The sequence below is a fragment of the Talaromyces stipitatus genome, genomic scaffold (assembly GCF_000003125.1).
Source record: "Talaromyces stipitatus ATCC 10500 scf_1105507295523 genomic scaffold, whole genome shotgun sequence".
Classification (NCBI taxonomy): domain Eukaryota; kingdom Fungi; phylum Ascomycota; class Eurotiomycetes; order Eurotiales; family Trichocomaceae; genus Talaromyces; species Talaromyces stipitatus.
The window spans coordinates 112,061-139,766 of record NW_002990113.1 but is presented as its reverse complement, the minus strand read 5'-3'; the positions used below and the strand labels follow the sequence as shown (position 1 = coordinate 139,766).

The 27,706-nt window shown below is 44.6% G+C and overlaps 11 protein-coding genes across 12 annotated transcripts; 6 read left to right on the top strand and 5 right to left on the bottom strand.

Annotated features, from left to right (window-relative positions):
- Positions 1-83: 83 nt before the first annotated feature.
- TSTA_060210 (uncharacterized protein) lies at positions 84-1,845 on the top strand (the record flags this gene model as incomplete). Its single annotated transcript, XM_002339870.1, has 5 exons — positions 84-102; positions 272-1,105; positions 1,150-1,251; positions 1,413-1,598; positions 1,694-1,845. 5 exons carry the CDS (start codon positions 84-86, stop codon positions 1,843-1,845), a joined length of 1,293 nt encoding a protein of 430 aa, XP_002339911.1.
- A 77-nt stretch (positions 1,846-1,922) lies between these two features.
- On the top strand, positions 1,923-2,234 carry TSTA_060200 (uncharacterized protein; the record flags this gene model as incomplete). Its single annotated transcript, XM_002339869.1, has 2 exons — positions 1,923-1,948; positions 1,973-2,234. 2 exons carry the CDS (start codon positions 1,923-1,925, stop codon positions 2,232-2,234), a joined length of 288 nt encoding a protein of 95 aa, XP_002339910.1.
- A 648-nt stretch (positions 2,235-2,882) lies between these two features.
- On the bottom strand, positions 2,883-4,138 carry TSTA_060190 (uncharacterized protein; the record flags this gene model as incomplete). The annotated part of the gene is made up of 2 exons (XM_002339868.1): positions 2,883-2,975; positions 3,011-4,138. The coding sequence occupies 2 exons, from the start codon at positions 4,136-4,138 to the stop codon at positions 2,883-2,885; spliced, it is 1,221 nt and encodes a 406-aa protein (XP_002339909.1).
- A 926-nt stretch (positions 4,139-5,064) lies between these two features.
- TSTA_060180 (uncharacterized protein) lies at positions 5,065-7,489 on the bottom strand. The gene is made up of 3 exons (XM_002339867.1): positions 7,341-7,489; positions 6,672-7,291; positions 5,065-6,625 (listed from the first exon to the last, which is right to left on the bottom strand). The coding sequence occupies exons 1-3, from the start codon at positions 7,458-7,460 to the stop codon at positions 5,563-5,565; spliced, it is 1,803 nt and encodes a 600-aa protein (XP_002339908.1). The 5' UTR covers positions 7,461-7,489; the 3' UTR covers positions 5,065-5,562.
- A 1,389-nt stretch (positions 7,490-8,878) lies between these two features.
- TSTA_060170 (uncharacterized protein) lies at positions 8,879-10,504 on the top strand. Of its 2 annotated transcripts, XM_002339865.1 has the most exons (5): positions 8,879-9,259; positions 9,309-9,410; positions 9,511-9,543; positions 9,607-9,876; positions 9,940-10,504. In XM_002339865.1, exons 4-5 carry the CDS (start codon positions 9,793-9,795, stop codon positions 10,336-10,338), a joined length of 483 nt encoding a protein of 160 aa, XP_002339906.1. In that variant the 5' UTR covers positions 8,879-9,259; positions 9,309-9,410; positions 9,511-9,543; positions 9,607-9,792; the 3' UTR covers positions 10,339-10,504. The 2 variants fall into 2 exon arrangements, with proteins under 2 accessions (XP_002339906.1, XP_002339907.1); XM_002339866.1 differs by having other exon boundaries at positions 9,309-9,543.
- A 447-nt stretch (positions 10,505-10,951) lies between these two features.
- Positions 10,952-12,582, top strand: TSTA_060160 (uncharacterized protein). The gene is made up of 2 exons (XM_002339864.1): positions 10,952-11,420; positions 11,471-12,582. The coding sequence occupies exons 1-2, from the start codon at positions 11,052-11,054 to the stop codon at positions 11,957-11,959; spliced, it is 858 nt and encodes a 285-aa protein (XP_002339905.1). The 5' UTR covers positions 10,952-11,051; the 3' UTR covers positions 11,960-12,582.
- TSTA_060150 (uncharacterized protein) lies at positions 11,741-12,584 on the bottom strand (the record flags this gene model as incomplete). The annotated part of the gene is made up of 2 exons (XM_002339863.1): positions 11,741-11,906; positions 12,061-12,584. The coding sequence occupies 2 exons, from the start codon at positions 12,582-12,584 to the stop codon at positions 11,741-11,743; spliced, it is 690 nt and encodes a 229-aa protein (XP_002339904.1).
- Positions 12,585-14,524: 1,940 nt separating this feature from the next.
- TSTA_060140 (uncharacterized protein) lies at positions 14,525-15,430 on the top strand. Its single transcript, XM_002339862.1, has 2 exons — positions 14,525-14,605; positions 14,652-15,430. The coding sequence occupies exons 1-2, from the start codon at positions 14,570-14,572 to the stop codon at positions 15,324-15,326; spliced, it is 711 nt and encodes a 236-aa protein (XP_002339903.1). The 5' UTR covers positions 14,525-14,569; the 3' UTR covers positions 15,327-15,430.
- Positions 15,431-20,329: 4,899 nt separating this feature from the next.
- Positions 20,330-22,448, bottom strand: TSTA_060130 (uncharacterized protein; the record flags this gene model as incomplete). Its single annotated transcript, XM_002339861.1, has 4 exons — positions 21,927-22,448; positions 21,478-21,571; positions 21,097-21,234; positions 20,330-21,049 (listed from the first exon to the last, which is right to left on the bottom strand). The coding sequence occupies exons 1-4, from the start codon at positions 22,274-22,276 to the stop codon at positions 20,330-20,332; spliced, it is 1,302 nt and encodes a 433-aa protein (XP_002339902.1). The 5' UTR covers positions 22,277-22,448.
- Positions 22,449-24,296: 1,848 nt separating this feature from the next.
- Positions 24,297-25,528, top strand: TSTA_060120 (uncharacterized protein; the record flags this gene model as incomplete). Its single annotated transcript, XM_002339860.1, has 2 exons — positions 24,297-24,608; positions 24,740-25,528. 2 exons carry the CDS (start codon positions 24,297-24,299, stop codon positions 25,526-25,528), a joined length of 1,101 nt encoding a protein of 366 aa, XP_002339901.1.
- Positions 25,529-26,147: 619 nt separating this feature from the next.
- On the bottom strand, positions 26,148-26,478 carry TSTA_060110 (uncharacterized protein; the record flags this gene model as incomplete). Its single annotated transcript, XM_002339859.1, has 2 exons — positions 26,148-26,224; positions 26,304-26,478. 2 exons carry the CDS (start codon positions 26,476-26,478, stop codon positions 26,148-26,150), a joined length of 252 nt encoding a protein of 83 aa, XP_002339900.1.
- Between the last annotated feature and the right edge of the window lie 1,228 nt (positions 26,479-27,706).

Below are 27,706 nucleotides of genomic sequence, written 5' to 3'. Positions count from 1 at the left end.
GGAACTCTGTGTGATTGCACATGCCTCGTCTGGCAAGCAGTTCGAATTGTTGGAATTGTCGGCGATATTAGCGCAGCCCGTCCATGAGCCCTACCAGGGCAGGTATGTTTCCGTCTGTATGCTTTGTTGCAAACTTTGCATGTATACCGAAATTTTAGTTTCCCAACCATGGTGGACAAATCCTGGGATGACGCATCATCCATGATGGATTTACCCACTTGAAGCTATGGTAAACAAGTTGTGTCTGAACATCTGAGTGAAATGAGGTGAGAGGAAAAGCGAGATTGTCCTCCTGATGACTCTGATTCGGAAGATATTTCACGGAATCTCGACTCCACAGCACGAATACGTGCCTTGACCTTCTCTTCTTCACCCCCGCAACGTCAACATCGTTCGGGCCGGCAGTTTAAAAGAACGGATGATTCGACACAAGAATCTTTGGATTTCTGTACTCAACGCTGCCTGCTATCATTGAAAACTGGTGACTGGCTGGATGAAAATTGTCCAAATGTCGATCGTCACCGAAACGCTAATAGCAAACACCACCAGATCCATGTCTCCGACTTCTTGCGCCTACTCAAATGGCAGCTAGATAATGATCTAGACCACTACTGTACCCCATGTGGGGAATCAGGGATCCGTGGCTTTCCTTTCAAGATCAGCTTGATGCCGTTCGGATATACAATACTTGGAAAGGGGACCACCGACCGCCGGTGGCCTATCGTCCGGCAGGAAGAAAATGTATATCAGGTCCTGCGTTCAGTGCAAGGTTCTGCGGTGCCGGTTTTCCTCGGCACTATCGATATCGAATGGATCTATTTTCACGAAGGGTTTAGGATCACTCACTTCTTAATCTTGTCATGGGGTGGAGATCAGTTTAATCCACTCTGCTGCGAAGAAGAACGGTGGAACGAGTACCAGCGAACAAAAGAGGATATCCGACGCTTGGGTGTGAGACATGGAGATCTACACGAATCCAATATACTCTGGAACACAGAGTTGGGTCGCGTACAGTTCATTGATTTTCACAAAGCTGAACTATCATGGACAAAGAAGCGCAAACGAGATGCGACAAATTCGTCACGTCCAAGGCGAAAATTTTTACGTATCACCAACATAATGGCCAGCCCATTTCGACCTGAACTGCAGACCTAAGGGAGAGGAATCTTGAATTGCCCAGTCGCCACAATGAAAGAGAGCATTCCATAGTCTTACGTGGACATCATTTCCTCCGTTTGCCTGCCGCTGGACGTGAGCTGTCCCAACTTTTCCATACACAAGCAGAGCTCTGCTCGCGGGAAAAAGCACTCGATTACCAAAGAAGATATTGTTCCCTTCTTCAAAAGCAGCTTGATCTGAGCCTTGATCAAGATTGTGAATGTTAGATAGAAAAGGGTTATTTGGATATATAGGTGCGCCCTTCAAAGTCACTTTAACCGAGTATGGATACACATTTGTAGCCAATGGCGTGCAGAAGGCAAATGAGCGCGACTTGGCCCATGAAATCAACATGTACTCATATATTTCGCCTTTACAAGAAAGGAATATCCCGGTCTATCTTGGTAGGATCGCTGTTACGCGGCCATATTCTCTTGTCAGTACGGCAAAATAATAAACGAAGATGATGCTGATGTCGCGGGCTGGAATGAATTTATGCTACAGAACTTGGCGTCGATCATTTAGATTTCTTGAGTAATCTCCAACGACGGACTTTGTGGCAACGATATCAAGCTTGAAGATTCCTGTTGTCAATGTGTTCTTTTGAAAGCTTCGGGCCGCGTCATCCCAACCAATAAAGGGTCTTCCACCGGGTTTTCGACTTGGAAAGTTCTCAGCTTCAGCTAGATCCTCAGTCCAGCTTACTGACGTCCCTCACCACGAGAAGGTGACTTTCCACGAGGGACTCCGTAGATATCGCGAAAATGTGCTTGGCATACCAGTCGATTTTGTAAGTTAACCCGAACAGGACTAGGCAGTATTATGACTCCCAGGAATCAGGGATTGGATCTCGAGAACGATCTGCATATAGCCGCGCTCCCTCCTCGCAATATCGGGGACATGCAGAACTACGTAGCATGATCCATAACTTGCAACAACAGTTAGAAGAACAGAGAGCAGAGCAGAAGGCACGCCAGGAGAAGCGTCTCACTCAAATGGAACAACAGAAGGCACGAGAAGAAAAATTGTTAGACCAATTATTTATGCGTCTTGAACATAGTGAGAAGCCAAGATGAATAGAGAACCGCAAACTTGTTGTTAGGTACTTAAATCGACAAATTGACATTCTGTAACTAATCCTTGGATGTATCGCTGCTGCTGTAGTCAATAATACTGGTCTTCCGGTAGATGTTGTTGGTTGGCTGTCAAAGCCAGCTAGATGAAAAACGAGTTGTGCAATCCTTTTGTAAGCCTTCAGCTGCACCATCTTCGTCTTATTCCTCCAATCCAGTTAGCTCTAGATATGAGTCAAAGAAATCAATCACTTCAATGCAATTACATGTTGTTTCTCTGAAGTGATACACCAATTACTACTATCAAATAGCCGCTGTTGTCAAACCCCGCACTTGTCAAAGATGATGTATTGTTTATAGGCTTTCTGTGAATTATAAATTTTCAAAATCTATTTTCTAAATGCTTCAGTATTATGTTTCTAAGCCAGAAAGATGTGTAAATTCTCAGAGCGTGTCTATCGCTGTGGCCATTACAAAAAGACTTTGCGACGGGCTTGCGAGCCTGCAAAGAAGAGAAAGAGTGCCTGTGCTCTGCCTGAATCGACCGACCAATCGAGCGCAGGTAGGTTCTTTTTGTGGAAGAGTAGGATGCGATAAGAAACCGTCACTAAAACGTGAAGGACCAGGTGTGTTTTTCTATACTGGCTTGATTCAATATCCTAACATTGTGAAGGGAATATTACCGATGGTGACTTTGATGATGACGAGATCGACTGGGATGAAGCCTGACTTGCTGTTATGGATCTATCATTCTCAAGTGATTCAAGCTCAGATATCACTAGGTCGAGTGAAATCCGTGACGTTGGATCATCGTGCATGAGCTGATTTGATATATAGCTTAGGTAGTCGTTTTCTAAGCCGCCGGTATTATATATAATAAGCTCGGAAAACAATTTTCCAAGTGTCCACAGTTCACCACGCACTTTGTCTTCGAAACAAGACATAAGAACATTTTCCTTTTCGCGCAACTCAGGGGCAAGCCATTCATATGTGATAGATTGACCACCGAGATCAATTATTACAGCGTTATTTTCCTTGTCCAACACAATATTTGAGGGTTTGATATCCATGTGAGCAAGCCCACTTTTATGTAGCTCACGTAGCGCATGGGAAATTTGCAACGGCCATTTCCTCCATGATTCCAGCTTCTGATTGTTCTGTTGTAATTGTTTAATTGTGCCGCCGGGGTAGTATTTGAATAGCATTCCGTGTATCACCTCGGGAGTCTCGCTGTCTTGTGTGGTTTGATATATGTTTTTCCCAACAGTAACTCCTATGATTTGTCCAATGTTTGGAATACCGCGAAGTAGTAAGGAGTTTTGCATCTCATGTTCAAAAGCTATCGTATCGGAAGGTTCGTACCAAGGTCTATCCAGTGTTTTATGGATATAGTCGCCATCTTTTCCCTCAATTCGAACACGGAAAACTTGTCCATTTATGTCATCCAACTCTTGGACCTTTTCGACAGCAATAGCAGGTAAAGATCTACATCGGAAAGTAGGTAATGACGGAGATCTGATTTCAATCAATCCATGTTCGATACTGTAGAGAGAGGTGAATGGATAACGAATGCGACGCTGATCCTCCGACGTCTCGTAATGGAGAGTTTGTTCCGAATGAAGGGGGCGCAGACTCGGGCAGTGTGTAATGCGTATTTGTGTCACTGTGTCTTTTAATAAATTCAGAGACACAAAATTGGTGGCTTTTATTATTCGTCGAAGTGCATCACGCCTCTCAATCCTTTTTTCGAGTCCTGCCAATTCACAGCAGGTTACCCGGATGTGCCATCTTCTGTCAACTTGTTGTATAATAGCCTTTTGTGAACATTGAATTTGGCCAGACTGCCTTTCTTCCTCGTAGGTCTTAGGAAGGATCATGATTTTTAAAGCGGGCTCGGTTTCGACCATTGTCACAATAGTAACCAGTTATTTATGAGTAAACAAAGATAAAAGGAAGCATAAGTTGAAGTCATTAGATCGCAGATTCAATGTGGAGATTGATGGGGGATGGCAAGACCGTCCACCGTACCAATAATATTATTCCGCGTTCCACTAGTTTAAAAATGGTATAGGCCAGTATAGTGTTACCACACAAACCAAAGACGAATCTCCACGTTTCAAAAACCGAACTCAGATTAACAGTTCCGACTGTCAGTTGGTGTCGAGGTCATTCTTTTGTAAGCAGATAAAATCTTCTGACTATGGCGCTGTCACCGCCTACTCGTTAGAAATCGTTTATCGTGAAACGGATGACTTCTACTTAAATGGAATAGTCGCATTATTCAATAGTGTATTTCTGGTTTCTCGTATGTGTTAGATATCCCATATTAACTATTCTTGAATGAATTTAGGTGTCAGACCAGTGATTAAATTAGGCATTACCAAAAAGACATCCGCTCACATGAAGAACTAAGTCTTCATCGGGCACATATGCAAACACAGATATATAATGAAATCTTCAAATAGTTTTCCTTACCAAGGTATACTGCCTAATTTTACCGCCAACCTTACCCGGCGTCATCCCACATAACTAGGAGGGGTAAATCATGTTGCATCACTGCCTGGAAAAAGGAAATACTTTAATCTCCAGTTATCACTCTCCCGTTTTCACTTCTAGCGTCCAGAATCGAGAATGTCTAGCGATCGCGATTATAAAAAACTATCAACCGTTATACCAAAGGAGCTCGCCAAAAGAGTGTCGGAGTCTTTATTAGTTCAACCTACGCGGTCAAGAGAAAAATACGATGCCTATAATCTGCCCTCTGTTTGCAACGAAATAACAACGACGTTCGAGACGGTGAGAACAGTTAGTTTCATTGACTTATTGAACAATGCTAATGTATATCTAGCAAGAGAATTTGGATTTATTATCACAGCTATTTCGTCGACGCTTGAAACGGAATCACGTTTTTGCGGGTAAATTCCGAGAGACAAAAGCAAACCCATCCTTGCCCAAGAAGACCGCAGCTCGGGATGAAATATATGTTACCATCGCCCTTACTGATCTTAGTCCCGACAATGGATGGTATATATTTTACGAAGGTTCTCGTGCTGATCACCCAATACCCGATGAAAATAGAACTGTACAAATGCGGCTTGAGGCTGGAGATGCTGTGATATGGAGAGGTGATTTGGTTTATACTCATCCGACAGGCGGTGGAGGGATGTTTCAGACCCTGGTGTACAAGTCATCAGACTGAAATCGGTGTCGGAGGATTTGATACACTATCCTGTACCCTAGAAGACTGCACGACGAAATGATTCCAATTCCAGCTTTCCAAGGGGTCATTTAATTGTACGTGGTATGATTGTTTTCTATTCTCCAAGTGTACCTAGTAGGGTTGGTCCCAGTGTCCCAGGGGTACCTGGTAGAGTTGGTCACCATTATCTAAGGGTACCTGGTAGGCTTGGTCCCAGTGTCCCAGGGGTACCTGGTAGACTTGGTCATCGTTTTCCAAGGGTACCTGGTAGGCTTGGTCCCAGTGTCCCAAAGGTACCTGGTAGGATTGGCCACCGTTTTCCAAGGGTACGTGATAGGCTTGGTCCCAGTGTCCCAGAGGTACCTGGTAGGCTTGGTCACCATTTTCCAGGGGCTCGTTTGATTGTAAGGCACTGTGTTGCCACTGAGACGATGGGCCTTCAACAATAGTAGCTGCTGGGTTTTGTACACGAAAGGATTCACTAATTAGATTGTCCAGTAAAGGATGAAACTGTGCCGAATTTGATGCATTCAACTGGTGCTCCGGCTGTGGTGTAGCCGTGACAGGTAACTGGGCATAAACTGTGTGATCCTGGCTTGCCTCACTTCCCTGCGAGTCTTGAACTGACCGTCTGAGAGACTCTGAATCATGCAGATCTGAATCTTGATTTGTAGGAACAACCGAAGCTGCTTGTGGGTTCCGAAAAGCGTAAAGAACCGAAGCTGCCTGTTCATCTGACGGCTCATTGTTGACAGGCTGGAGTTGCAAGTTGCAACCTACCACTGTGCTGGAAACCCAGTGGTTGGACGCCTCGTCGGATGTCGAATGAACCGTCAAGGAATTGGCGTCCGACGACTCCAAGTCGCTGGTACCATTGACTTCTGGTCTGGACTCGGTAGTCGGATTTGTTGAGCCTGCAACGTCTTGGTCTCGGCCGCGTATAGCGTCGGTTGTCTCGTCTTGCGGTAAGTCCGCACTCTGATATTCTGCTAGAGATGCAACCGCGGAACTGTCATGACGGCTGATGGACGACGGCGACAGTGCATGTCTTTCTCCGGTGCCCAGAGATAAATAATCTTGTGCTATATGACCGAACGCTTCATTCAGAAGATCGCATATTCTCATTTGAGGTAGAGTTGCGACGAATTCATTTAACACCTTGACCTCTACCTTTTCCCATTTGTGTCTCGTAATTCTGTACAGGATTAGCCAGGACCTGGAGAAAGATTCGGTGAACTCACCGCGTGCTCCCAGCCTTATACAGTGACAAAATGATACCAGGATTGTCTATATAATGCCACTTTGAGCCTTCGCGCGATTCGTCTCGTAGCCATCTCGTCTTGTCTTTGTCAACAACACCCCAGTGCTGACGACAGATTTCCTGTAAAGCCCGTCCGAGAAAAACTTCATCACCATTGCGAGTCTTAGCCCTGCGTCTGTATCTCCTATTCCCGCACTCCCTAATTCTATTTTGCTCTTTTCTTACTTCTTGAGCTGTGATCCACGAGATCACCTTCGCCCTTGTAGGAACAACTTCTTCAATGACTTTTTTCTCATTGTAGCATCGCCGGAGTATATCATGGTCTGCTGGTACTCCATACCAGAACGCACGGGGTTGCTCAATCCAAAGCCGAGCATATGCAGAGACAATGGATACGGCAATGCCATCAAGTACCCAGTCCTTAGTAACAGAGGCAAGAAACCTAGCCTGCTTCTCAGATAATACCCCATCGTTCCAGTTCTTAAACCAGAGCTCACGTTCAGTACATGACCTTTCCTTCCGATTATTGCCTAGGGCGGCTCGAAGTTTGTCTAAGGGATCTGGTGACGATATGATTGCCCTGAGAAGGTTCGCGGTTTTCTAAAGAACAGTTAAACTAATGTATTTGACAAATGACCACGCTATGTACCTCATCGCCTTGATCCACTACAAGTCGCTCAAGGCCGTGTAGGTGCTCATATATAGCCGAACCATAGGGTATAGAAAATACCTCTGTACTGGAATTATTTCGACTCATCGGAACATACATTTTTCGACCACTGCGAAGTTGAAGGATGGATGAAGGGGAGGAAGGAAAGCGAAAACAGAGAGAACAAAGGATGAAAGTGCGAACGGTCAATTTTTGTACAGTGCAAAAATGGGCCATTCCTGCTCAAATGGCGCGCACCCCCGCCCAACCCATGCATGACTAGCTCTGAAGCATCGCTGCGCCCCAGGTTGGGATTCGTGTGCTCATAGACTAGTAGCTGCATTAGCACGGAATTACAGCGTATGCACAGAGTAAGCTGGTGGATGGCTAGTTCTATCCTAACTCCACTTCGATAAGACCCACCAAAACTCTCAGCTGCACCAGCATGGCATGGCTTTGATGGGAGATCCATTACGGAGCAAGTCATCTGCATTCCGATACGGTCTGGATCACAACCAATATTTGGCATTGTGGAGAATCAACAGTTCGTCCTTCTGGAATGAAAATCGTGTCCGACGGCAGCTAGGTATCTATCACTTGTCTATAAGAAGGCGTTTTTTGTCTCGTCAACCATGCAAAGACCGTCTTGCGGACTACGAGTGCGATACGCTAGTGACAGTCTCGATTGCACTTCTGCAGCTCAGCATGCCAGGCCTTCCCGCATCCGCCACATCCTCTCGTCAATTTGACGACGACAAAGAAAATCAGAGTACGTACACAGCGGTCAGCATCTCTGTGCTTTCTAACTGTTTTTAGATCCTATGGATACCGGCGTATTTCCGGAGACGTGGGTCCCCAGTCCCAGTGAAAGAAGCGAGTATGATCCATATGAGAGGTTACAACCGTATCTTGATCTTGCGGCTGGAGCGGATGCAATAACAGGGGAAAATCATCCCAGTCTACTACCAACCGTCGAGTTTCCATATTAGTATGCTGTATTTGCCGTGATTGATGTATTACATCCGACTAATTACAAATGAAGTGTTGATCGGCAAGCAGCCTTAGATCATCCTGCTGTCCAAGAGCTACTTCGGTAACCCTGGCTCTATCAGAGTCATATTCATCCCATGCTAATGGCTGTCTAGGGCCAAAGACGACGCGATCAATAGGTTAGAGGAGATGAATGAAAAGCTTTGGTCCACTTGTGGCAGCATTGCAGAGTATGGTATGTAACTATTGGAAGCTACGGTCATGAATGACAACTAATTCTAGAGCTGGGATGCGAATAGAGAGGGAAATTGTAACTACGAAATGGTGGATGAAAAAATACAGAACATGGTATCTGCACTGTATGGAAAACCAATTTCGAGCAGGATGTACATGTACATCGAAGATGAATCGACGTTCTAGTTTAAGAAAATACAGGATGTGGAGAAGTCTGCCTAAATATTGATACATGATTTCTCTTTGAATTCTGAGCGGTGTACCCACTGTAATCATATATAACTGTCATCTGTTCTATCCTTTAGTTGATCTCTATACTTCACTCCCTCAATTTACAAATCCCTATATAGAGAGATGTCAAATCAAACGAAGCCGGCTGAAGATGCCAAAGCGGCTTTACAGGGGAAGGGAAAACTGGTAATTTCAGCTGTCTCACAACCATCAAGCGTCCTGCAATCGTCATTTCCTTCCTATTATTCAACCAAACCAATGGCAATAATTCCCCCGCAAGAACCTGAAAGCCACACAGTAACGTGTCTAAAAACATCAAAGGGATGTGGACTTTGCCTTGCAGTGGCACCCGTTCTTTGTGCCGCCTGTGTTACCGCCTGTGTCGATTGTTGCTGTGATCAATGCCGTGATTCAATTTGTTATGAAATCGGAAATAATAGCAGTAGAAACCCCGTGACTGGCTGGTGAGTGGATTCTATTATTATAGTAGAATGCCTATTTACGATCGTCTAGATATTGCGGAATACCCAGACTCGAAAGCTTGTTGAAAGGAGTTTATTAGGATTGTCTAAGGCTGGCGACTGAATTAGGAATATGCGAATCTGGACTGCAGAGGTATGGAATTTACAGTTTCAAGAATATTGTCTTCTTTATAGGTTAAAATGAATTTGCGTGGACTTCTAACTCGCTCCTATCCTGCTTTCGTACACGCTAGGCCGCATCACTATTCTAAAACTAGTAATAATATGTAAGATGTCTACTTATTATCTTATCGCCGACCAGAAGTTACTAATTTGAATTGGAATAGTAGATTATCACCATCGTACGTTTCCTGGGAATAGGGTGATCTTGATTCTAGATCGACAGGTGACCCTGTTCATCAATATAGACACCTGTGATACTCGTGTATATTATAAAAGATTCCAGCCTCGCCTCACTGCATCTTGGAACAGACCAAATCAAAATTGTTTACATCATCTTTTTGCTACCTTCAACGATGTCTTGGCTTGTCAGTATCTTGGAGTGGTGCTTTGGAGGTGATGATGATCTAACTCCATTGACTAATAATGAGATAGAACCTGTATGTATGGCCCATGATCTAATCTCTCGTGTACTCCGCGAACGCTGCTTACCGACAGATTAGGTTAACGCACGAGATCCTGAAAAGGGAGTTCGTATTATTGATGTCGACTCTAACACTATTTTCACCGTCTCAATCAGTGGCGAATGCAAACGGATCACTTTCGGCGAACTCCAACAGAAAAATATTTACCTTGAGGCGCTGATACGTTACTTTCAGGAGCGACCACCTGAAGCGAAGCGACCGTCTGAAGATTCCAAGATAACAGAAGTTAACTATAAAGAGGGAACTCTCTCGTCAGCATCTTTTATCTCCAAGGATAATATGGCAAACCCACCTTCATGGAACTGGAGAGCTGTGATGGAAAACCCATCAGGGTTCAATGCTCTTCATTGGTATTATTATGGTGGTGATCTCGGAGATTCTCCACATGCATTTTTATGTACTTCAGAATCTCTCTGAATATAAACGCACCCTTCAAAGCCGCGTTGATAGATTAGTGGGTGGCTGAGTGGGAGTTGGAGCAGTATCGTTAGTGCTAAAAAAAGAATGGTTGGTGTTTAATCCTGTATCTTAGTTTACTGGCTAGCTATCTCTGTAATGAAGCAAGTATTCATATTCACTAGTCATAACTCAATACAACTGTTTATTCGTTAGTCCTTAGTGTATTATATACTCGAGCTTGATCCACAGAATGGCCCAGCCAACCTTTTTTTTTTCCCTTCAGTAATTGATCATGCTTCAGATGCTTCATTTCTAAGCGAGCGTCGAGCCCATCTTAACAATAAACAACAAGATCTACAAAGTAGGCATAGGTAGCTTTGAGCATCAAGCATATCATACAAGTGGACAGTTATCCAATGAATTATCCTAACCATGTTCAAATTGAAGTCCACTCGGGTATGACCTTACATCCTGACCTTGTGAAGCTGCTCTTCGAAAAGCCGCTACAAAACCATTGCCGCAATGGTTGTATTAACTTCATGACTCTGAAAAATTACACTAGCACGAGCAGGACCACAAGTGCATCTACTATAAAAACTACGTGACTTTTCTAACGTCCGATCATCTGTTCGAGACCATCACGGTGACATTGCAACCTACCCGATGTTGATTACTTTGTACTCGATTATATATTAGTTTTCTGTTAGGAACAAGATAGCTAACGTGCAAAAATGTCGGATTCGAACCGTCAGGAATTGCTACGCGAAATAGCAATGCTTTCCAAGGATCTTCCTGACATCGAGTTCCCATCTTCCCCCATATCGCCAGGAAATACTATTGGCCAAAACACTGCCCCACTCAATGCCCCGCCTAGCATGGACAGACCATCAGAGCCTGGGGAACGTCTGCCTGATCCCGACACAAACGTTATGGAGCCATACGGTTTTAGGTATATCGACTGCGCGCCGCCAGACGAAGATACAATCAAGGAGATTGCAAGAAATTTCGATGAAAGCGAGAAAATTACAAAGGGCCCCACAGCCCACATCGAAGGGATTGCAGAATGCACCGTAGCCCTCGAATCCGGCGTCGGGGAATCGGTAAGCATCCCGCCACGGAAGGAATAGTGCATATGGCTAAATAATTCTAGATCCAGCAAATTGCACAAAGGGAACTCCGCCAGAATATGGTTCTCCGACAGGGCCCTGTGATCCTGGGCCATAATCCGACCCCTACAGAGCTCGAACCCAGGCTCGCGCATCCGAGAGGAAAGGACGGGGTGTCGTTTATCCGATTGGTACGAGGGAGCGTGGATACCGCTGATAGTCTTAAACTCTACGTAACATCGCATCACCAATTGGCGAAGGAATTTGGCGAGAGTCCCCCCCCTCCTGTGCAGCCGAAAGTGTCCACGACAAGGTTATTCATCTTGCGAGGCGCCCTTCGATGCAACATAACCCCTCCGGAAGGCTGCATATTCCTCTGGGTAGGATACTCCACTGTACCGATGGGGGATAGCATTAGACGGTCGGACGTATTTCCTTTCATGGTAGATTATAGACGGGTTCCACTTCCAGAACCCGGTTCTCGTGATGGAAGAAGAAAATATATTAACTATAAGAGAACGGAGAACAGGTAGATCAATTATGTAGATAGAAAGATATTTCATCATCGAATCCTCGCTGATATAGAGAAACCAGTGGTGAGAGGTCTCGACTCAGTTGTAGTATGTTGGAATACCTCTCATCTTGTAATTTCTTGTTGAGTTCCTTTTCTTGGCTCGAGTCCAAGTGGGACAGTTTGGAGAAGACGGGGAGTAGCGCAAATGCGATACCTTCGCTGCGAACATCATTTTCAAGTCTCCGAGACCGCTGGCCCAGACTGAGGCCATTCACTGCTGCGTACTGAATATGTCCCGATAAGCCCTCGTTTCTGAGAAAATCAGGGCCCCGGCGATAAGCGTTCGGAATTGAGGCGATATTATCGGGCGGCCAGGGTAAGTTTTCCTGTAACCAACGCTCTTCTTTCAGTGCTAGATGTCTGGATGCAAGCAAGCGTCTCAGCTGCGCTTCCAAGAGCCCTTCGTCCTTAATCATTGGCAAGAGGCCAACAAGCCTCGGATCGTCATCGGCCTTCAACTGAAATTTGGATAATATGAGGGACCAGTCCTGCTGAAAGAATTCCCTGGTGACTTTCTCTTTCATCTGTACTTCTAAGAGTACCTCACTAGCACCTGTCTTTCGCATTTGGCGTCGTTGTTCCATGTTTGAGAAACACAGCTTAAAATCGGAGGTTCGATTTAGTTTTAAAGCGCTAGTGTATAAATCGCTAGCCCAAGTACTCAGAAAACCAATGACTTTCATTGGTTGAATTGTCCAGGATTTTGCGGCATGTGGGCCCTTGCAATGACCTCAACTTTTCTGGCTGAATCCTTTTTTGGTTAGCTCAAGTACTCAGTTTGAATACCATACTTCTTGGTGAAAGTGACTGTATAACAGTCTGAGCACCGGTTCGAGCTAGTATCGGTATAAGAAAGATCGTATTGTTCGCATCTGATCTTATTCGAGGCTAATCGAAAAAAAGTATCCAATTATTGATTGGCCAAAGTCATGTCAGATTTCTCACTACAAGCAAGGTACGCATAACATAGTTACAAGATCCTGAATCATTACAATACAGAAGCAGTCGAAAGCTAGGTGTAAAATGCATATGTAACATCAATATTCGGTAGAACTAACCTCTAGCACGTCCTAATATTTGTGCTCTATCCCAGACCGAGAGACGTAACCGTGGGTTCGATACACTCTTTATTTAATGTTGAGATGCCACTGAGCTTCTAGACTGTTCATCCACTCTAGAAACCTTGAGATCCACATATATAGAGAACGAGCGACGCCGGTGTTTTACCCGGGCAAATTGCTTGAGAAATACGTTGACTTCCGTGGGACTTCTCCAATGGTGGAACCGGACGAACTTTCGGAGTGGAGGAGAACACAAGCTGAAATTGAGTGGCAAAATCAAGTTCGTCTACGTGCAGCTAGTCAAAATCAGGATGGTCCTAAGCTACCTTCGCCAAAAGATGCTCTGGTGAGCGTTGAAATACTGAGTGAGAGGAAAGAGGAGAGCGGCATAGTTAATGTGCAACAAGATTGCTGGTTCTTCTGTGCTTGCTATGACACATCTGGGAATTAGTAAGTGTTGCTATGCTTCATGAATGTCTAGCCCACTAACGAATTATTGATAGTCAATGGGGCTCGTTGGGACGCTTTACAGAAGGCCACCCACAATTTCTCCTTCAAAAAGCCGAGGTTCTGGACTCTACAGTTCGAGATATCACTTCACGCTTTCCTTGTTATGGTCATAAGTCGTTGAGCAAAAATCCTAAACTTGGCTTATTTTAGTAGGCTCTTCCAACCAATTGAAAGTAGCTAGCTGATATAGGACAGTTATTTCCATATTTTGAGTGACGGCAAGTCCCCCCCTGCCCACCCATCAATACCGGAGAACGAAATAGTCCAAAAAATACGAACTTGGACTTGAATAAAGGTCGCAACTGCTAGTCGTTCATATTTGCAAACACTCAGCTTTTTCTACGCCTTGTATTTTTTATATCTGGAAACACACTAGATACTAGTGTGTAATCCTGCGTACTGGGAATGTTTTTATATACAGCTAAACCAAAGGGGCCTGGCACCTGAATGAGCTAGCGAATAAGAGGAATTCTGGTTTGTATCGAGCTGCGATTACTCATGATATACATTTCTAGTGCCCTCCAGCGTGCATTAATATACTGCCTTCACCTTTGACTCCTACCTCCGTATTATAGACAGCTTAGATCACGCCCCGTTTTACGCACTAGAAGTATAGTAGTACACTTGCCAAAAGAGGAGACTGTCTAAGCTATTGACACTTCCTGAATAGGCACGATCGGTCAAGACAGAAACATGGTCCTGTCCAAGATGGTGTGGAAAACCGAATTCTCCACACTCTTTTAATTAATCCCTGCTCCACATTTAGTGTTACAAAGGGCAGCAAAGGGCACAAAAATAGTGATAAATTAGATCACCCTCGGAAAAGCAGCCCGTGGTCCCGGCTGGCAAGCCCTTGCGCTTCTCACCCAATTGGTACTAATTAGAATATGCAAGTTCTGGCTAGGTTTGAAATATAAATGTGTCAACATCTCCCAACCACTGCGGTTCAGCTTGTCTCATTGGACCTTCACGATCCCTGAACTTATATCTATCTAAATATGAGTTCTTCGACTCCAGTGGACCCCGAAGCTGAGGTATGATGAACTATCTATCATGTCATACGAGACTAATCAAGACTAGGAAGTATCAGGAAGATGGACCTTACAGCAATATTTATGTTTTCTGGGAGTTTACCTGGTATCAGAAGACAGTGGCTTTTACTACGGCGACTCTCGGGCTGTGGATGACCTCACGCGACGGCCAATCGAGAACTGGACACCCAGGATTGGATACGATACTTACTCTTCATCTCGTGGTCTCCCTTCTGACGATAAGAACGCATGGGACAAAGCTTGTTCATTCCTAACTCGGAGATGTCCATTGACGATCACGAAATCACAACTTCGCAGTCAACTCCATTACCTTCTCGACGAACTGGGGCGTATTAGTGGTGACAATAATATTCAGATGATTGAGAGGAATAGGAAGGAGAGACTTACTCCAAGTGACGCGGGTTTCACAGACGCAGGAAACTTCTTAGGCATTGGTATGTGTATTGGGATTTACGTCTATTGTACGCCAGACTACCACAGAAGAGTTGACTATGTGCGACTCGCGGAAATTCTCAATCGTTGTCCGGCATTCTCCCAGATGAACGTTACGTCAAAGCAAGTGGAATATCGTTTCGATGATGTCTGGCATATCATCGGTAAAGAAACGGAGTCGACCTTGCTGCTACCAGCACCTTTACTTGGCAAGCGACCATCTGCGCAGGATTTGAATTCAGACAGGACCAAGCAATCAAGGTACGCCTAGCTGCTTATTATACCGTCTCTAAAGATCAATTTCTCGTTGTTATGCTGTATAATAATTTGGATTTGGGATATTGAAATGTATTAAATATTGGATTCGGACAACTATGTACTGATTTTAAGGGGTGAGATACAAGAGGATCTTTCTAACTAGAATTTTACTGCATTAGTCATTAGTGCTTTTTTTTTAAACTTCGAGGTAGCAGTACTCACAGACTCTATAACTGATGGATTGCTTGCTAGCTTGATTATCGGTAGACTAGATCAACCACAAGCCTGTATTTTAGTGTATCCGTCTTGTCACTGTATACATACCTAGCTTGTTCTCTCTTTCCTCATGTAGTATTCGGTATGACGCACAATGATACATGCATAGCTAGTTTTTGCTGTGTATTAAAAGGACTGAGCTAGCTAGGAGGCCTGAACACTGGATGCAGGCTACTATCAAGGGAGTTGCATGAGGGTGAATGTAAGAGATAACATGAACTTTCCCCTCCGCCGAGGACCTAAAAATCGAGACATATTGTACTTGGTTTGTGGCTGTGATCAATTAGTCTAAATCCGGAGTATTGCACTGGCGCGTCTGTCACGTATACTGCGCTCACAAACGACTCGCTGTGCACTGCCTTCTCTTAAATATAGATATATCCATCCTACATGTATAAATACCTCTGAAATATCTGGAAACATCAACATTCTACCTTATATTCATGATGACAGACGAAAAACCACATACCACAAGGAGGTACGAGCATCATTGGCTGATGTTTCGCAGTATGGAATCTTCAAACAAGAAATGGTCATGCTTGTATCTTTTATAGACAAACACAACACGAGTAGCAATCGGCAATTCTAGTCTTGTGCAGTTCTGTTATCAGGCTGCATTTTCCCAAATAGGACCCTCTTCCAAAGTCCACTTGGCTAAACGATGTTTCCAGAATTTCGAAGGTAAGTTGCCATTCTCTAATTGAAGACCTACATTCGCTAAATACATTAGGGTTCTGTGATCTCGATTTAAGATTAGCGAATGCCTTTTGCTGCGTGTCATATGACGTTCTAAAAGAACATTTCCGAAGCGAAGATCTTTCTTTAACCAAAAGAGAGAGGAGGATCTTAGAGGAAGTTCTTCGCCTGCGAGAAGTACGCGATCGATACGATAGACGTGAAATTGGTATGTTGAGTTTCCTTGCTTATACTTATATCTAGAGAGACTTATCAAATTCAGACGGTTCAACTACGGTTTATTTTCCATCTTACAATCAATACTTAACCTGGGTGGAAGAGGGAAAGATGGGATTCGTTGACGCGGATTCAGATATTCAGACGTGAGCTTGCAAAATATCATCTAGTGAAAATAGAGGCTGGTTAAAATTCCTTAATTAAGCATCCACAACAATAAAGTTGTATATGAAATTTGAATAGGCTAGGTGCTGAATGCTAATCATTATAGAATCTATCGATCGGATTTCAAATTCGTAGCATCTCGGTGTGTAGCTGTGAACTATTCATCGTCTAGCACTTGCATCAATTGCCCTGTCTCGATTGGAGGAGCGTCAAGTAGCGCTCGTAGGTGGCGTTACCACCATGTAACCTTATGTAGCCTAGGTGCTGGTTGGTACACGATACCACTATGATAGTCGATGTTATAAACCCCTGCAGAAGCACCTGCAGGATCATGCATTATCACCGTCTATAGCTGTTGTTTTACAATGGTCGAACGGCGCTTTCGGCGGCTGCGTCCTGCTGGTCCAATGATTCAATTCTATCTGAATTACTTCATTGACTCAAATCCACTGTTCTGTGAAAATTTGGCCAAAATCTACATCTCACTTCTCAGAAAGAGATGCCCGTCAGACAGTGGCGAGTGGTGGTCCCAGGAAGTCAGAGATCTTTCAGATCCAGGTAAAGTGATATCGACAAGGGGGTAATGTAGACTAACGTCTTTTAGAGATACGAGAACTACTTGTTCGTATTGTACTGGAAAAGCCATGCAAACTCACGGTCAAGGAGCTACATAATGCCTTTAAGGGGCTCAAACCAACGAAAGCAATTCAGAAGCAATTCGTCTATTTCCCTACTTGACCTGTGGAATTTACCCTTTTTTTATACGTTGTAATGCCACTCTGCGGTTCCCATATTTTCACAAACTTAAGTATCACTTAAATCTTGTGTGAATAGCTAGTGGCCTTAGAGGCAGCGATTGCAAGCGTACATCTAGAGTGTCGATACTCTTGAAGATCTTCCTGAACTCGGCTGATAGAAGTGACTTAACCTAGGATACTACAGAACAAGATTGGTCAAAATAATGACCACTTGTTCACACGGCGCTCGAGCTTATACTAGTCATGCACTGTCGTGAAACTAGGTGGGCTTTGCATGCTGCGTATCATGCAAGCTAAAAATTTCCGTTACAGGAAAAGTCTGAATTGATTCCTGCAGGGGCAATCGAGACCGTAGGCCATGAAGATTTAACAGAGCCCACGTCCGCCGCTCTGCAAGAGTATCTCTTTCCCGGAAAGTACAGCAATATAGAGTCAAGTAAACCATGAAATCTCGTGCATCAGCCGTCCGGATCATGATGGAAGGAACCATTGCAGGATACAATCTCTACATTGAGTACATTAGATTCACCTGTTTGATTGCCCTCTCTAACACTAATACAGGTCTCGAAAATGGGTTAATGAGCAAGCTACAATATTCCCATCGCTGAGCGTCGAACAGTATGAACAATTCGTATTGTCCTCAGAGGCTTCTCAGACGCGACAACATCTCCTGCAACGCATTATTGATCACCAGAACCAAAGATACAAAACCTTTGTACTGTGCGGTCTTGCAGCGATATGTCCATTCTATGATTCAGGAGCTTTCAAGTATATACAGGAGACACCGCAAGATCTAACGCTTTGGCTGGAGGTAGTCCAGAACGGCAACTTAGACCGAACGACCTATGCAACGTTGTTTCGAATGCTCCGTCTGCTGTTGTCAAAGACTCAGTCAGACAAGGACATATTGGATCTTCTTGACGTCCAGATATCGATACTCCAATGCCACATCAGTCGCTTAGACTTTACTTTGCCGCTGCTGGCGACGACGCGTATATTCACGCAGCATCTGATGGAACGAGACCCATGGCACCCTATGATCAGAGAACTAAAAAGTATCGGTTCTCAGTTATCGACAACGGTTCTGCCCTTGGAAGAGTTTGAGAAATGTTGCATCATACTTCATGGTCTTCAGAATAATATCCCCCTTCGCAACCACTATCTTTCGAGATCACTCAGCATTGCTGATCGGACTTTCGATGTGAACACTGAATTTCCTACATTTCAGTTAGAAGCTGCACGTAATATATTAGTATGGTGAGTGGCAGGTTCCTTACTCTGGATTCCAGTTTCATGTCTCATCATAATCTTAGGATCGAGAAGCATATTGCCTGGTTTAGACACCTCCAGCCACCGCTTACGATTCCAGCAGATCTTGCCCAGTTTCAGAAGTACCTCGCTTCCCCACATGCCAGCATACATACCCAACGTATCTTACATCTTCTCAGCAGTAATGAGAGATTTCATTCAAGGCAGTGGCTGCTGTCATTATACGCATTAGCTGCTCTATGCCCATTGTGGTTCCCAATAGCCGGTGCAGAAGAAGATCTTATTGTTCTCATTCACGCTTTTCACACCAATGAAATGACGGTAACAAGTTTTAAAGTACTTCATCAAATGCTGAGCATTACCACTTTTCGTGACCCGCCATCAGAGCTCGCAAAAGATCTGGAAACCATCCAAAAGAGATTGCAGTGGACGCCCAGGGATTTTGAGGCATCCATGGTATCGGCTGTGTCTTATTTTCAAGAAATCTTCCAATGTCAGGTCAGGTTCTATCCCGATCAGATGCGAGACTCTGGGATAAATGCAGTTCTGGCTGTCAAGCACCAAGTTAAGAGCATGGAGCCATTTAAGTCATTTGCTGCACTATTACGAGGGTTGAAGTATCTTCGAGGGTACCAGATCAGCAATCCTTCGCAGCGTCCAGAATTTACATCAGGTCCTCCTAGGACCCGCTCTTTTACCAGGCCTTTGTCCTCGACCTGTGAAAGCATTTCGAATCCCAATCCTAGTCCATTGACATCTAATCCGACAACTGATTTGTCAAGAAAATCGCCGGGCAGTGATATGGCAGCTGGAATTCATGTATTTCGTGTAAATATGACTCCAGGACCAGGAAACAGAAAACGAATGCACGAGTGTAGCGAATGTGGCCAGCTTTTCGCCAAACGCCGCTACATGCGGAAACATTACAGTACACATTATAACGGAAGGCCTTATCAGTGTGACTGCGGTAAAGCGTATGCAAGATCTGATAATCTCAAACGACATCAAAAGTCACACGGAAAGGAGAAGAGGGTATTACGAGCCGAATGGATTCCAGTCGTGATAAGTGGTTGTTAGCTCCAGCAGTTTCTTGTCGGTGACCGCGCGTCTATGCTGAGTTTCCAAAATGAAAGATAAAATTACCACACTGTAAACCGAACAGTACGGGAAATAGGCTAGTTCCAAGAAGGCTACGTAGGAGATCACTTCGTTGTCAGTCTAAACGTAGTCCGCATATCTACTCTGATTCAATATCGATGAACAGCATAGCCTACTCTGTAATGTATTGACGAAAAGCAAATGTAGCCAATCCTTTCGAGAATACTTCAATGCATGGAGGATGTTTGCATACTGCGCAAGCACGGCTTGGATTTGAGCATCCCAGGATGCTAGGACACCAAGTGATACCTAGCCCTAGATAGTAATGTGACTTAATACAGGTAAAGTCTTGAGTAATCTTGAGTCATACTATTTGTATGCGTAAAATGACCTTGAGCCTTAATGGTAATCTACCTTCGATATGCTGTGGCATCATGGATTCTGCCGCGACAGCAGCAAACCTAGCTAAAAGCCGTGAAAAAAGAATGACGAGATTTGAGGATCATGTGGAATTTTTGGAATGAGCACGACATTGAATCTAAATTAAGGTGATGCTTACTGTTGCGCCAAACATCAGAATCGAAAAAATTAATCCAACCAAGATGAGGTTGCTAGCACCACCATCCTGCACGGATATCAAGGAACTGTCGTCAATTTTCTTGCGAATATCAGACTGTACCACAAACATGACCGCTGTAGAGATCAAGAATGGGACCACTAAGCATGTAAATCCTAAGGGGGTCATGACAGCCCGTCTCCACAAGTCGTTCGGGAACTCCCAGAAAAGGAGCAAGAGGAAGAACATGAGGAGGAGGACAATGCCCACAATCAGTGATCGACGAACTGTCTCTAGAATCGCAGATACAACTTTGTTCTCGACCTCTTGAAGCTGTTGTAGGGGAGCACTCAGAATTCCCGACAAAGTACTGGGCACAACGGACGAGATATTGAAAGGTAGACCGCGACAATCCTGGGTTGAGTTATTTTCCCACCCGAAACAGACTTTGCCTAGTCCGATAGACATATTCTCTGGTACCACTGTACTCAGGTCTGACTGTACGGCTGTCGCAGCATCTGTTGCAGCAGCCTGTAGAGCCGAGCTGACAACGGTCTGTGCAGCTTGAATATCTGACGCCGCACCTTCGACCGCGGTGGCAACTATCGGCGGGACATCTTCTGATGAAGCCTCTGGGATAGAAAGTAATTCTAGCTGCCGCTCAGAGAGAAACTGTGTAGAGAGGAGACTTGTAAAATTGAACTTCAATCATCAGCAACGGCTGGCTCAAAACTGAAAGAAGCACTTACGCGGAAGATGGAGACACCGGATTCTGCGAATTCTGGATCTAAGAGCACCGAAACTGCCAGTGCAAGTGAGATAAAACCAGCCACTGCAGACGTGACCCACAAGACACTGTTTAGCCGGGGATGAGCGCCGGATGAGGTCTTTTTGAATAGCATGGTGTCTATCTGTTTATCTTATCTTTCTTGAAAACAATCCGCATCATAATCGTAGCTTGGGAGGTTCCTATATAAATATATGAACTGGTCCTGGTCGAAACAAAACTATGGTACGCCTCCGTACGCTGGGGTCTATTTGACCACTTGGTCAAATTGTCAACCAGACTATAGTTGCTTTTGAAAGATGGTATCAGTCGAGAGGAAGTCTGGAGGTTCTGTCGTGGGTACCGTTTGGATATCGAAATCATGAACGACCTGGCCAACGTACTGGAAGAGTTTCAGTGGACGCCGAGATGGTGCCGGAGACCTTGCTGGAGACGACCTACTTTTTGTGTGATTCGTGATCCAAACCAGTATTGACGGAGATCAGTCCGTCACAAGGTTCGAATTTCAAGGCGAGAGACATCCCCAATAGCAAAAAGTTCAAGCTAGCTTCTGGTTTTGGGGCTTTTGATGAGTCAAAGTCAAGAAACTTGTAGAAAATGCTCTAATTTATAGACACAGTAGCATATCATGAGCTAACATGACAGCCAACCAAACTCAGATTTGCGAAAATGATCGGCAGAAAAACAATCAGGAACACGTCCCATCAGAGTAGACTTGGGATCTAGATCATCCCTCCCGAATTTTGACTTCCAGGTGCAATCCCCCAGAGCTGCAAATATCTCTCCTCACACCGTCGCAGCTGAGAGGTTGTTTCGGTCAAGGCTTCGCTCAGGATTGACACTGCTTCGAGCGTCCTGCCATGTAGATGCATGAGCACTTGTCGAGTCTCCTTGTTCCATGCGAGCTCCGCTTTGAGATAGCTATTCTCGTACGCTAGCTCCTCCAGCTCGTCCCTGAGGCTCAGGGATCTTTGGCTTTTGGATTGTTGAAGGCGTGAAGGAAGTCGATCCAGAGTGGATGTGGAGCCTCCAACATGTAAAATCTGGTGATCGACGGGGGTCACCTCCTCTATAGGATAGAGCGGGCTGGATTTGAAACGATCCATGACAAGTGCAATAGAAGATAATGCCCGAGTATACATTAGGAGTAAATTAGGGACAAGAGTTACTATTTTATATTTGTCTTGTAAATGACTGCATCAGTAATTCCCAAACCTGCCCGCCACTTAAGCGTCCAAATCGAACGTAGTGGTCGTCATGGAACGCGAATCCCAGCCAAGCCTCGACCAGCCCGAGTCGTACGCAGCACGGTTTGAGTCGTGCGAGATTCTTCCGAAATGGTCCTGGCCTATGCAGCCCATCAGTGTTTGCTCAAATGTCCGCAGGCGTGATCCACTCGCGTTTCTCGATGGAGAGGTCCTGTCAAGCTTCACCCTGAGAAGTTGCAGTGCCAATAATGTAAACAACGGAAAGCACAATGCAAGCCAAAATCTCAAGAAGTCCACGTCAAGAAACCCCAGATTCGTATCATGTCGCTTGATTACATGGTATCAATGTTGAGAACCAGTTTAGAATATGCTGAGGCCAGGAAACTTCAAGTGCTTTTTTGAAAAACTTTACAACCGGGATGTAGATTCCGAGTGCGCTAGCTAGATATGAAACATTCCAACCGGCGTCTATCGTTTCCACTAAAATGACGAAGAGACCAGCCAAGGGATATCTGAGCAGCGGGCCCAGTTACAGCGAGGAAAGCATGTATAAACAGCTATCTAAGCTGTTTTCCAAACAATGGTAGTGCTTGTGATGACAACCGTACGTGTGGAGAGGCTTGGATGCGGCGTGACAGACGGCTGCTGGTGGCCGGTACTCTGGCTGACTGGGGATGTTTGAGACGACGTAGAACTGCTGGATGTCATGCTTGTACTCGATATAGTTCCTGTCAAACTGGAGGTGGTTGCCGTTGAAAATGTAGTAGAGACATAGGGAGACTTCTGGTGTGGTAAACACGCATTAAGACCACCTAATAGGGGACAGGGCCCAAGGTTGAATGCAAGTGAGTCGCCAATGAGAATTGCAATGATAGGAAGTACTTTCATCTTGACATGGCTATCTGAACCACCAAAGGCGGTAGTGTCCCCGATTTATAGACTCAGCTTTGACTGAAATATGAATGGACGACACGAGATTTGGCGTGTAGCTGTTTTCGTTACAATACTTCTTTTCTAGATAGATATGCTGAATCCTTCCAGGGTAATATCAGTTCACTATAGAGCATCCTCACATGAAAAATAAATCGAATACGTATTTCTATTTCGTATTGATTTATTGATTCAGCACATCCTCAATACTAACGAGATCCAAGACTCAGACGATAGCTACTCGTTAAATCCGCCGGAAGAAAACTTGGTCCATAGATCGGAACTACGCTATTACTTCGACGAGGAAATTCTGTATGCCATGGAGGATTTAGTAAGTCAGTATCATGATAAGCTGTCGTAGGACTGGGACGAGCGGCTTGCGCACCATTCTGGCAGTAGATTATGACATGAATCCAGGTAGAAATTCGAGTTGGTATACCATGGTTTGGATTGACGAATCTGATTTTCGGATCCGTTGATATCAACACCAAACAATCAAACAATCTTTGTGAGGTGACTGTCTTAGCATGTGCGGGGCAATGCTGTTCCGATTCGAGATCACTCAGTGTTCCCGTTTAGGGTCGACATGTTCCCGTTCGGGTTCGCGAACTCGTTTCCAATTTGAAATCAACGGAACAGTCCGGCTCAATACTTTGAATAGTACCCGTATAATCACCCATTCTTTGGGTCCATTAACATCTGCATGACCGAACGGACACATGGCAAGTTATATATAGTGAAAATAGTATCAACGACCAGAGAAGTCATTATCACTCCGCTTTAACATGTCATCCAATAGACTTCGCGCATTGTCGACGGTAAGGTTGTACCCTTTATTATTTTCAAGCATTAACTGAGCCTCCATAGTTGAATCTCGACGCAGATAGGGAACAGATGACTGGCCAGGTAAGTTAACGGCCATTACGTGTTTATTTTAGCACTGACTTTGCCCGAGCTCGCTCTTTGCGTCGTCGAAAGCCTTAAACGCTTGACGGCACTGGATTCCATCAGCCTACAGAAAACGATGACTGAGATACGGCAATTGTTACCTCCAAACATTTACACCACTCTTGCGGAAGGCAGTTTCCACATTACTGTGGTTCCAGATCGCTCCTTCGAGAATCCAATGGCTCTACCAAGTATACTCCAGGAGAATGACTTGGATACACCTCGTCCTCCCTCCCTGGAGTTCTCCGAAGATCCTGATACACCAGATGGGTGCCCGGGTACACCCACCGATTTCGAAAGCTACGTCGAGGCCATGTCCATTTATCCAGAAGAATACATTTGGGACAACTTTGATGTCGTGGATTGGCCAAGTTGGATGGATAATGATGTCCTTTCAAGATACGATTAGTTCTTGCGCTGCTTAATTGCAAGATATGAGGTTTTCTCGAGCACGATCTATCTTATGTCGATAGTATAAATGATAGCACCTGTCACTAAAAGAAAATGTATGACCGTTAGTGTACCAGACGCAAAGATATGACTCGTAACCTTGAAGGGCTCCCTCCTGAAATCAGGATTTCCATACTTTCTGCGATGGATCTCCATGGACTGGAAAGCCTCGTACGGGCCTCTACAGTCTATCATCAACAATACCTCTACAATCGAAAAAGAGTGCTTCGTCGATGCCTAGAGGTTGCGTTGGGTAGCGCCATCCCCGAAGCCTACTCTGCCTATATCTCTAGCACTGAGGCATTTGCAGAAGCACGCACGTTTCATAAGACAAGGGATTTCCTCATGTCTCACCAAAGTCCCGGTCTCTCATTAATGTACGGTACGCTTACGAAGGACTTGAGTCTGGATGATCTGATTCGTATGACCAAATTTCACCGCATGGTAGTTCAGCCCCTTGTGCGGTGCTACGCTGATTGGGCATTGATGAATATCATTCAAGATGCGGAGACTTTACAGATCAAGTATGATGTCTGGAAAATCAGGGAGCCATTGAGTGTTGCAGAACGAGACCGTATCATGCGCTCTCTGTATCGTTTCGAATTGTGTTGCAATCTCTTCGGTCTTGGTCCTCATGAGATCAATCCAGGCCTCAGTTCCGAGGATACAGTCATGTTGGTCAAGAATTCCTTTGAGCCCTGGCAGATCAAGGAGCTCTTCTGCATCGATTGTTTCGCCATGAGCGTCTGCAATGATGTCTTTGATATTGCCCTGAACAACGCCCTTCACCTACGCTACAGCGATCGTAGGTGTCTTCATGTTTTTGGTGATAAGTCGATTGCTAAATTATCGGAGTAGGAGTTCATTATCTGAGCGTACCTTTGACAAGAGGTCTTACTTTCTTGCATTCTTTGATTCCAAGTCAAACGAATAGTTTCAAGTTTGTATCCCAATTGCTAGAGGCCTTTATTATCCAGCCACCTCTTACATGGTCACTTCTTTGGCATAACGAGACGATTCAGAGCATAATTGAGCATCACACATTGTGGGGATATGTCCTGTGGGATTCTGGGCATCTTAAAAACGTGTTAAGAGAGATCATCGCTAGTATTTGACAATTTAGCATATCAAAAAGTTGAAGGTGGACACTTGGTGATATACTGACCAAGCGTTTAGATCTCAGAGCATATTGATTTTGATTGCCACTGCTGCAACAATTGACAATTCCGACGGGAGACAGTATACAAAAAAGAAAGCAAGCAGTATCTCCAAAGTACATAGAATAATGATTTGAATAGGTTCTGCTTCACCAGGTAGAACCAAAAAGGGGTCTTATTCGCGATAGCATAAAAGAATATACAGAACCGAAATCAAAACTGGTAATCTATCAATCGCGTTCCCAGACGGGTTACATCCACCTGAGATACTTAACCAAGGCAGACTGGGGAATTCAGAAAATCACGTTGCCAGAAAATTCCTACTCAGCGGGATCTAGCACCTCAGCCATGGAGTCACCGATTGCACTCAATGATACTTGACAGCAATCTTCATCTCCTGTTCCACCGGTCTCAGTCATCTGATCCAAAATACATTGCCGGAGTCATACCTTCTGAATGACTTCCAAAAGACATACTCTTGTGGGCAGAAGCATCACTTAGACTAATGCAGATGTCTCGATGCAAGCGATATATATGAACGTCCAGCGGAACCATCATTTGAGCCTGGTCAATGGTGTCACGAAGTTTTTCAGCGTCCAGCTGTTTCAGAGTCACCAGGTGGTTTGCCAGGGAAATAGCGAGCTCGAGCATAGTCAGTGTGCATGGAATTTGGAATGAAGGAGCAATTATGTACCTGGTATGAATCCATTACTCCTTCCTATACATTAGTAAAACACCAGACTTCCTCTGGCTGAGGGCTCTGCTGATTATATAAGACCCAGCTTTCTAGAGTCAGGTCCTTCGAACAGGGTACAGTAAGTTGTGGACCTAGAATTTGATGTAGACCGAGGTGCACGCGTTCCGACCCCCACACATTGCTGCTGCGTTGCATCTCAATCATATATATTCTACGAGACAGCTTCGTTCCGTTTCTCGTCTCACTTTCCAACGAACAGTCCTTCCTTATGATCTCAAACACATTGGTAACAACAATCAAGTTTCCAGTCAGAATGCATTCGGGAATCACCATGCGAAGTCTTTACATTATGGCTCAATCGAGCTGTGTGATAGTGCTCTTTATGGTGGGATGGCTATATTGGCTTTTTCATGGTAAGATCTACTCACATATACTTCTGCCGTGCTCACTCTCACCAGTGCCAAGTAGCTCAGTGACACGAATTCTCCGTACCGGATCATGCTTCAACATATTTTCCAAGAGTTGCCACTGTGTGAATAGACTACGACCCTGAATGCACTTGGGATATTGATGGTGATTGGCGTTTTTGTGATTATAGCGTTGTGGGTAAAGGAATGGTGTACCCTAGCCAATCAGAGCGTAATAGAAGGCATGACCTGTTCCTCTTAACCCAACATTTGGCGTCCCATGGTTCAGGATGGCACTAGTATTGTTAGGTCCTTCAAAAAAATTAGAAAATTTGCATCATAGAGAAATTAATTTTTCGTTCAGAAAATAGCGTTGTAGGACACTAGCGCATAAGTGTATTGCCTTGAATAGGAAGTTATTTTGGCAATTTGTTAGAAGCTTGGTACCCTAGCGAGATCTCTTTCAACTAATTTTACCCGATATCGTATCCTTCTGTCCCTTGATGGATGGGCGAAGAAATCCGCTGTATCTTCGGTCCACCCGTCAAGTTGACGTCTCATCCCTTCGCTTACCCCTTCGAGAAAACCTTCCTTGGTCAATTGTAACGTTGGCTAGTTGGCCAGCCGGTCAGTCAAAGAGACTAATTCTACGATATGTCTACGATATGCAGACGGATGTGAGGCAATTTTGTCTTTTCGATTAATTCCACTGCAAGGAATCATGCATTCGTACCAGGCAAACTAAATGCAGAGGAACACAAATAATTCCTCCCTC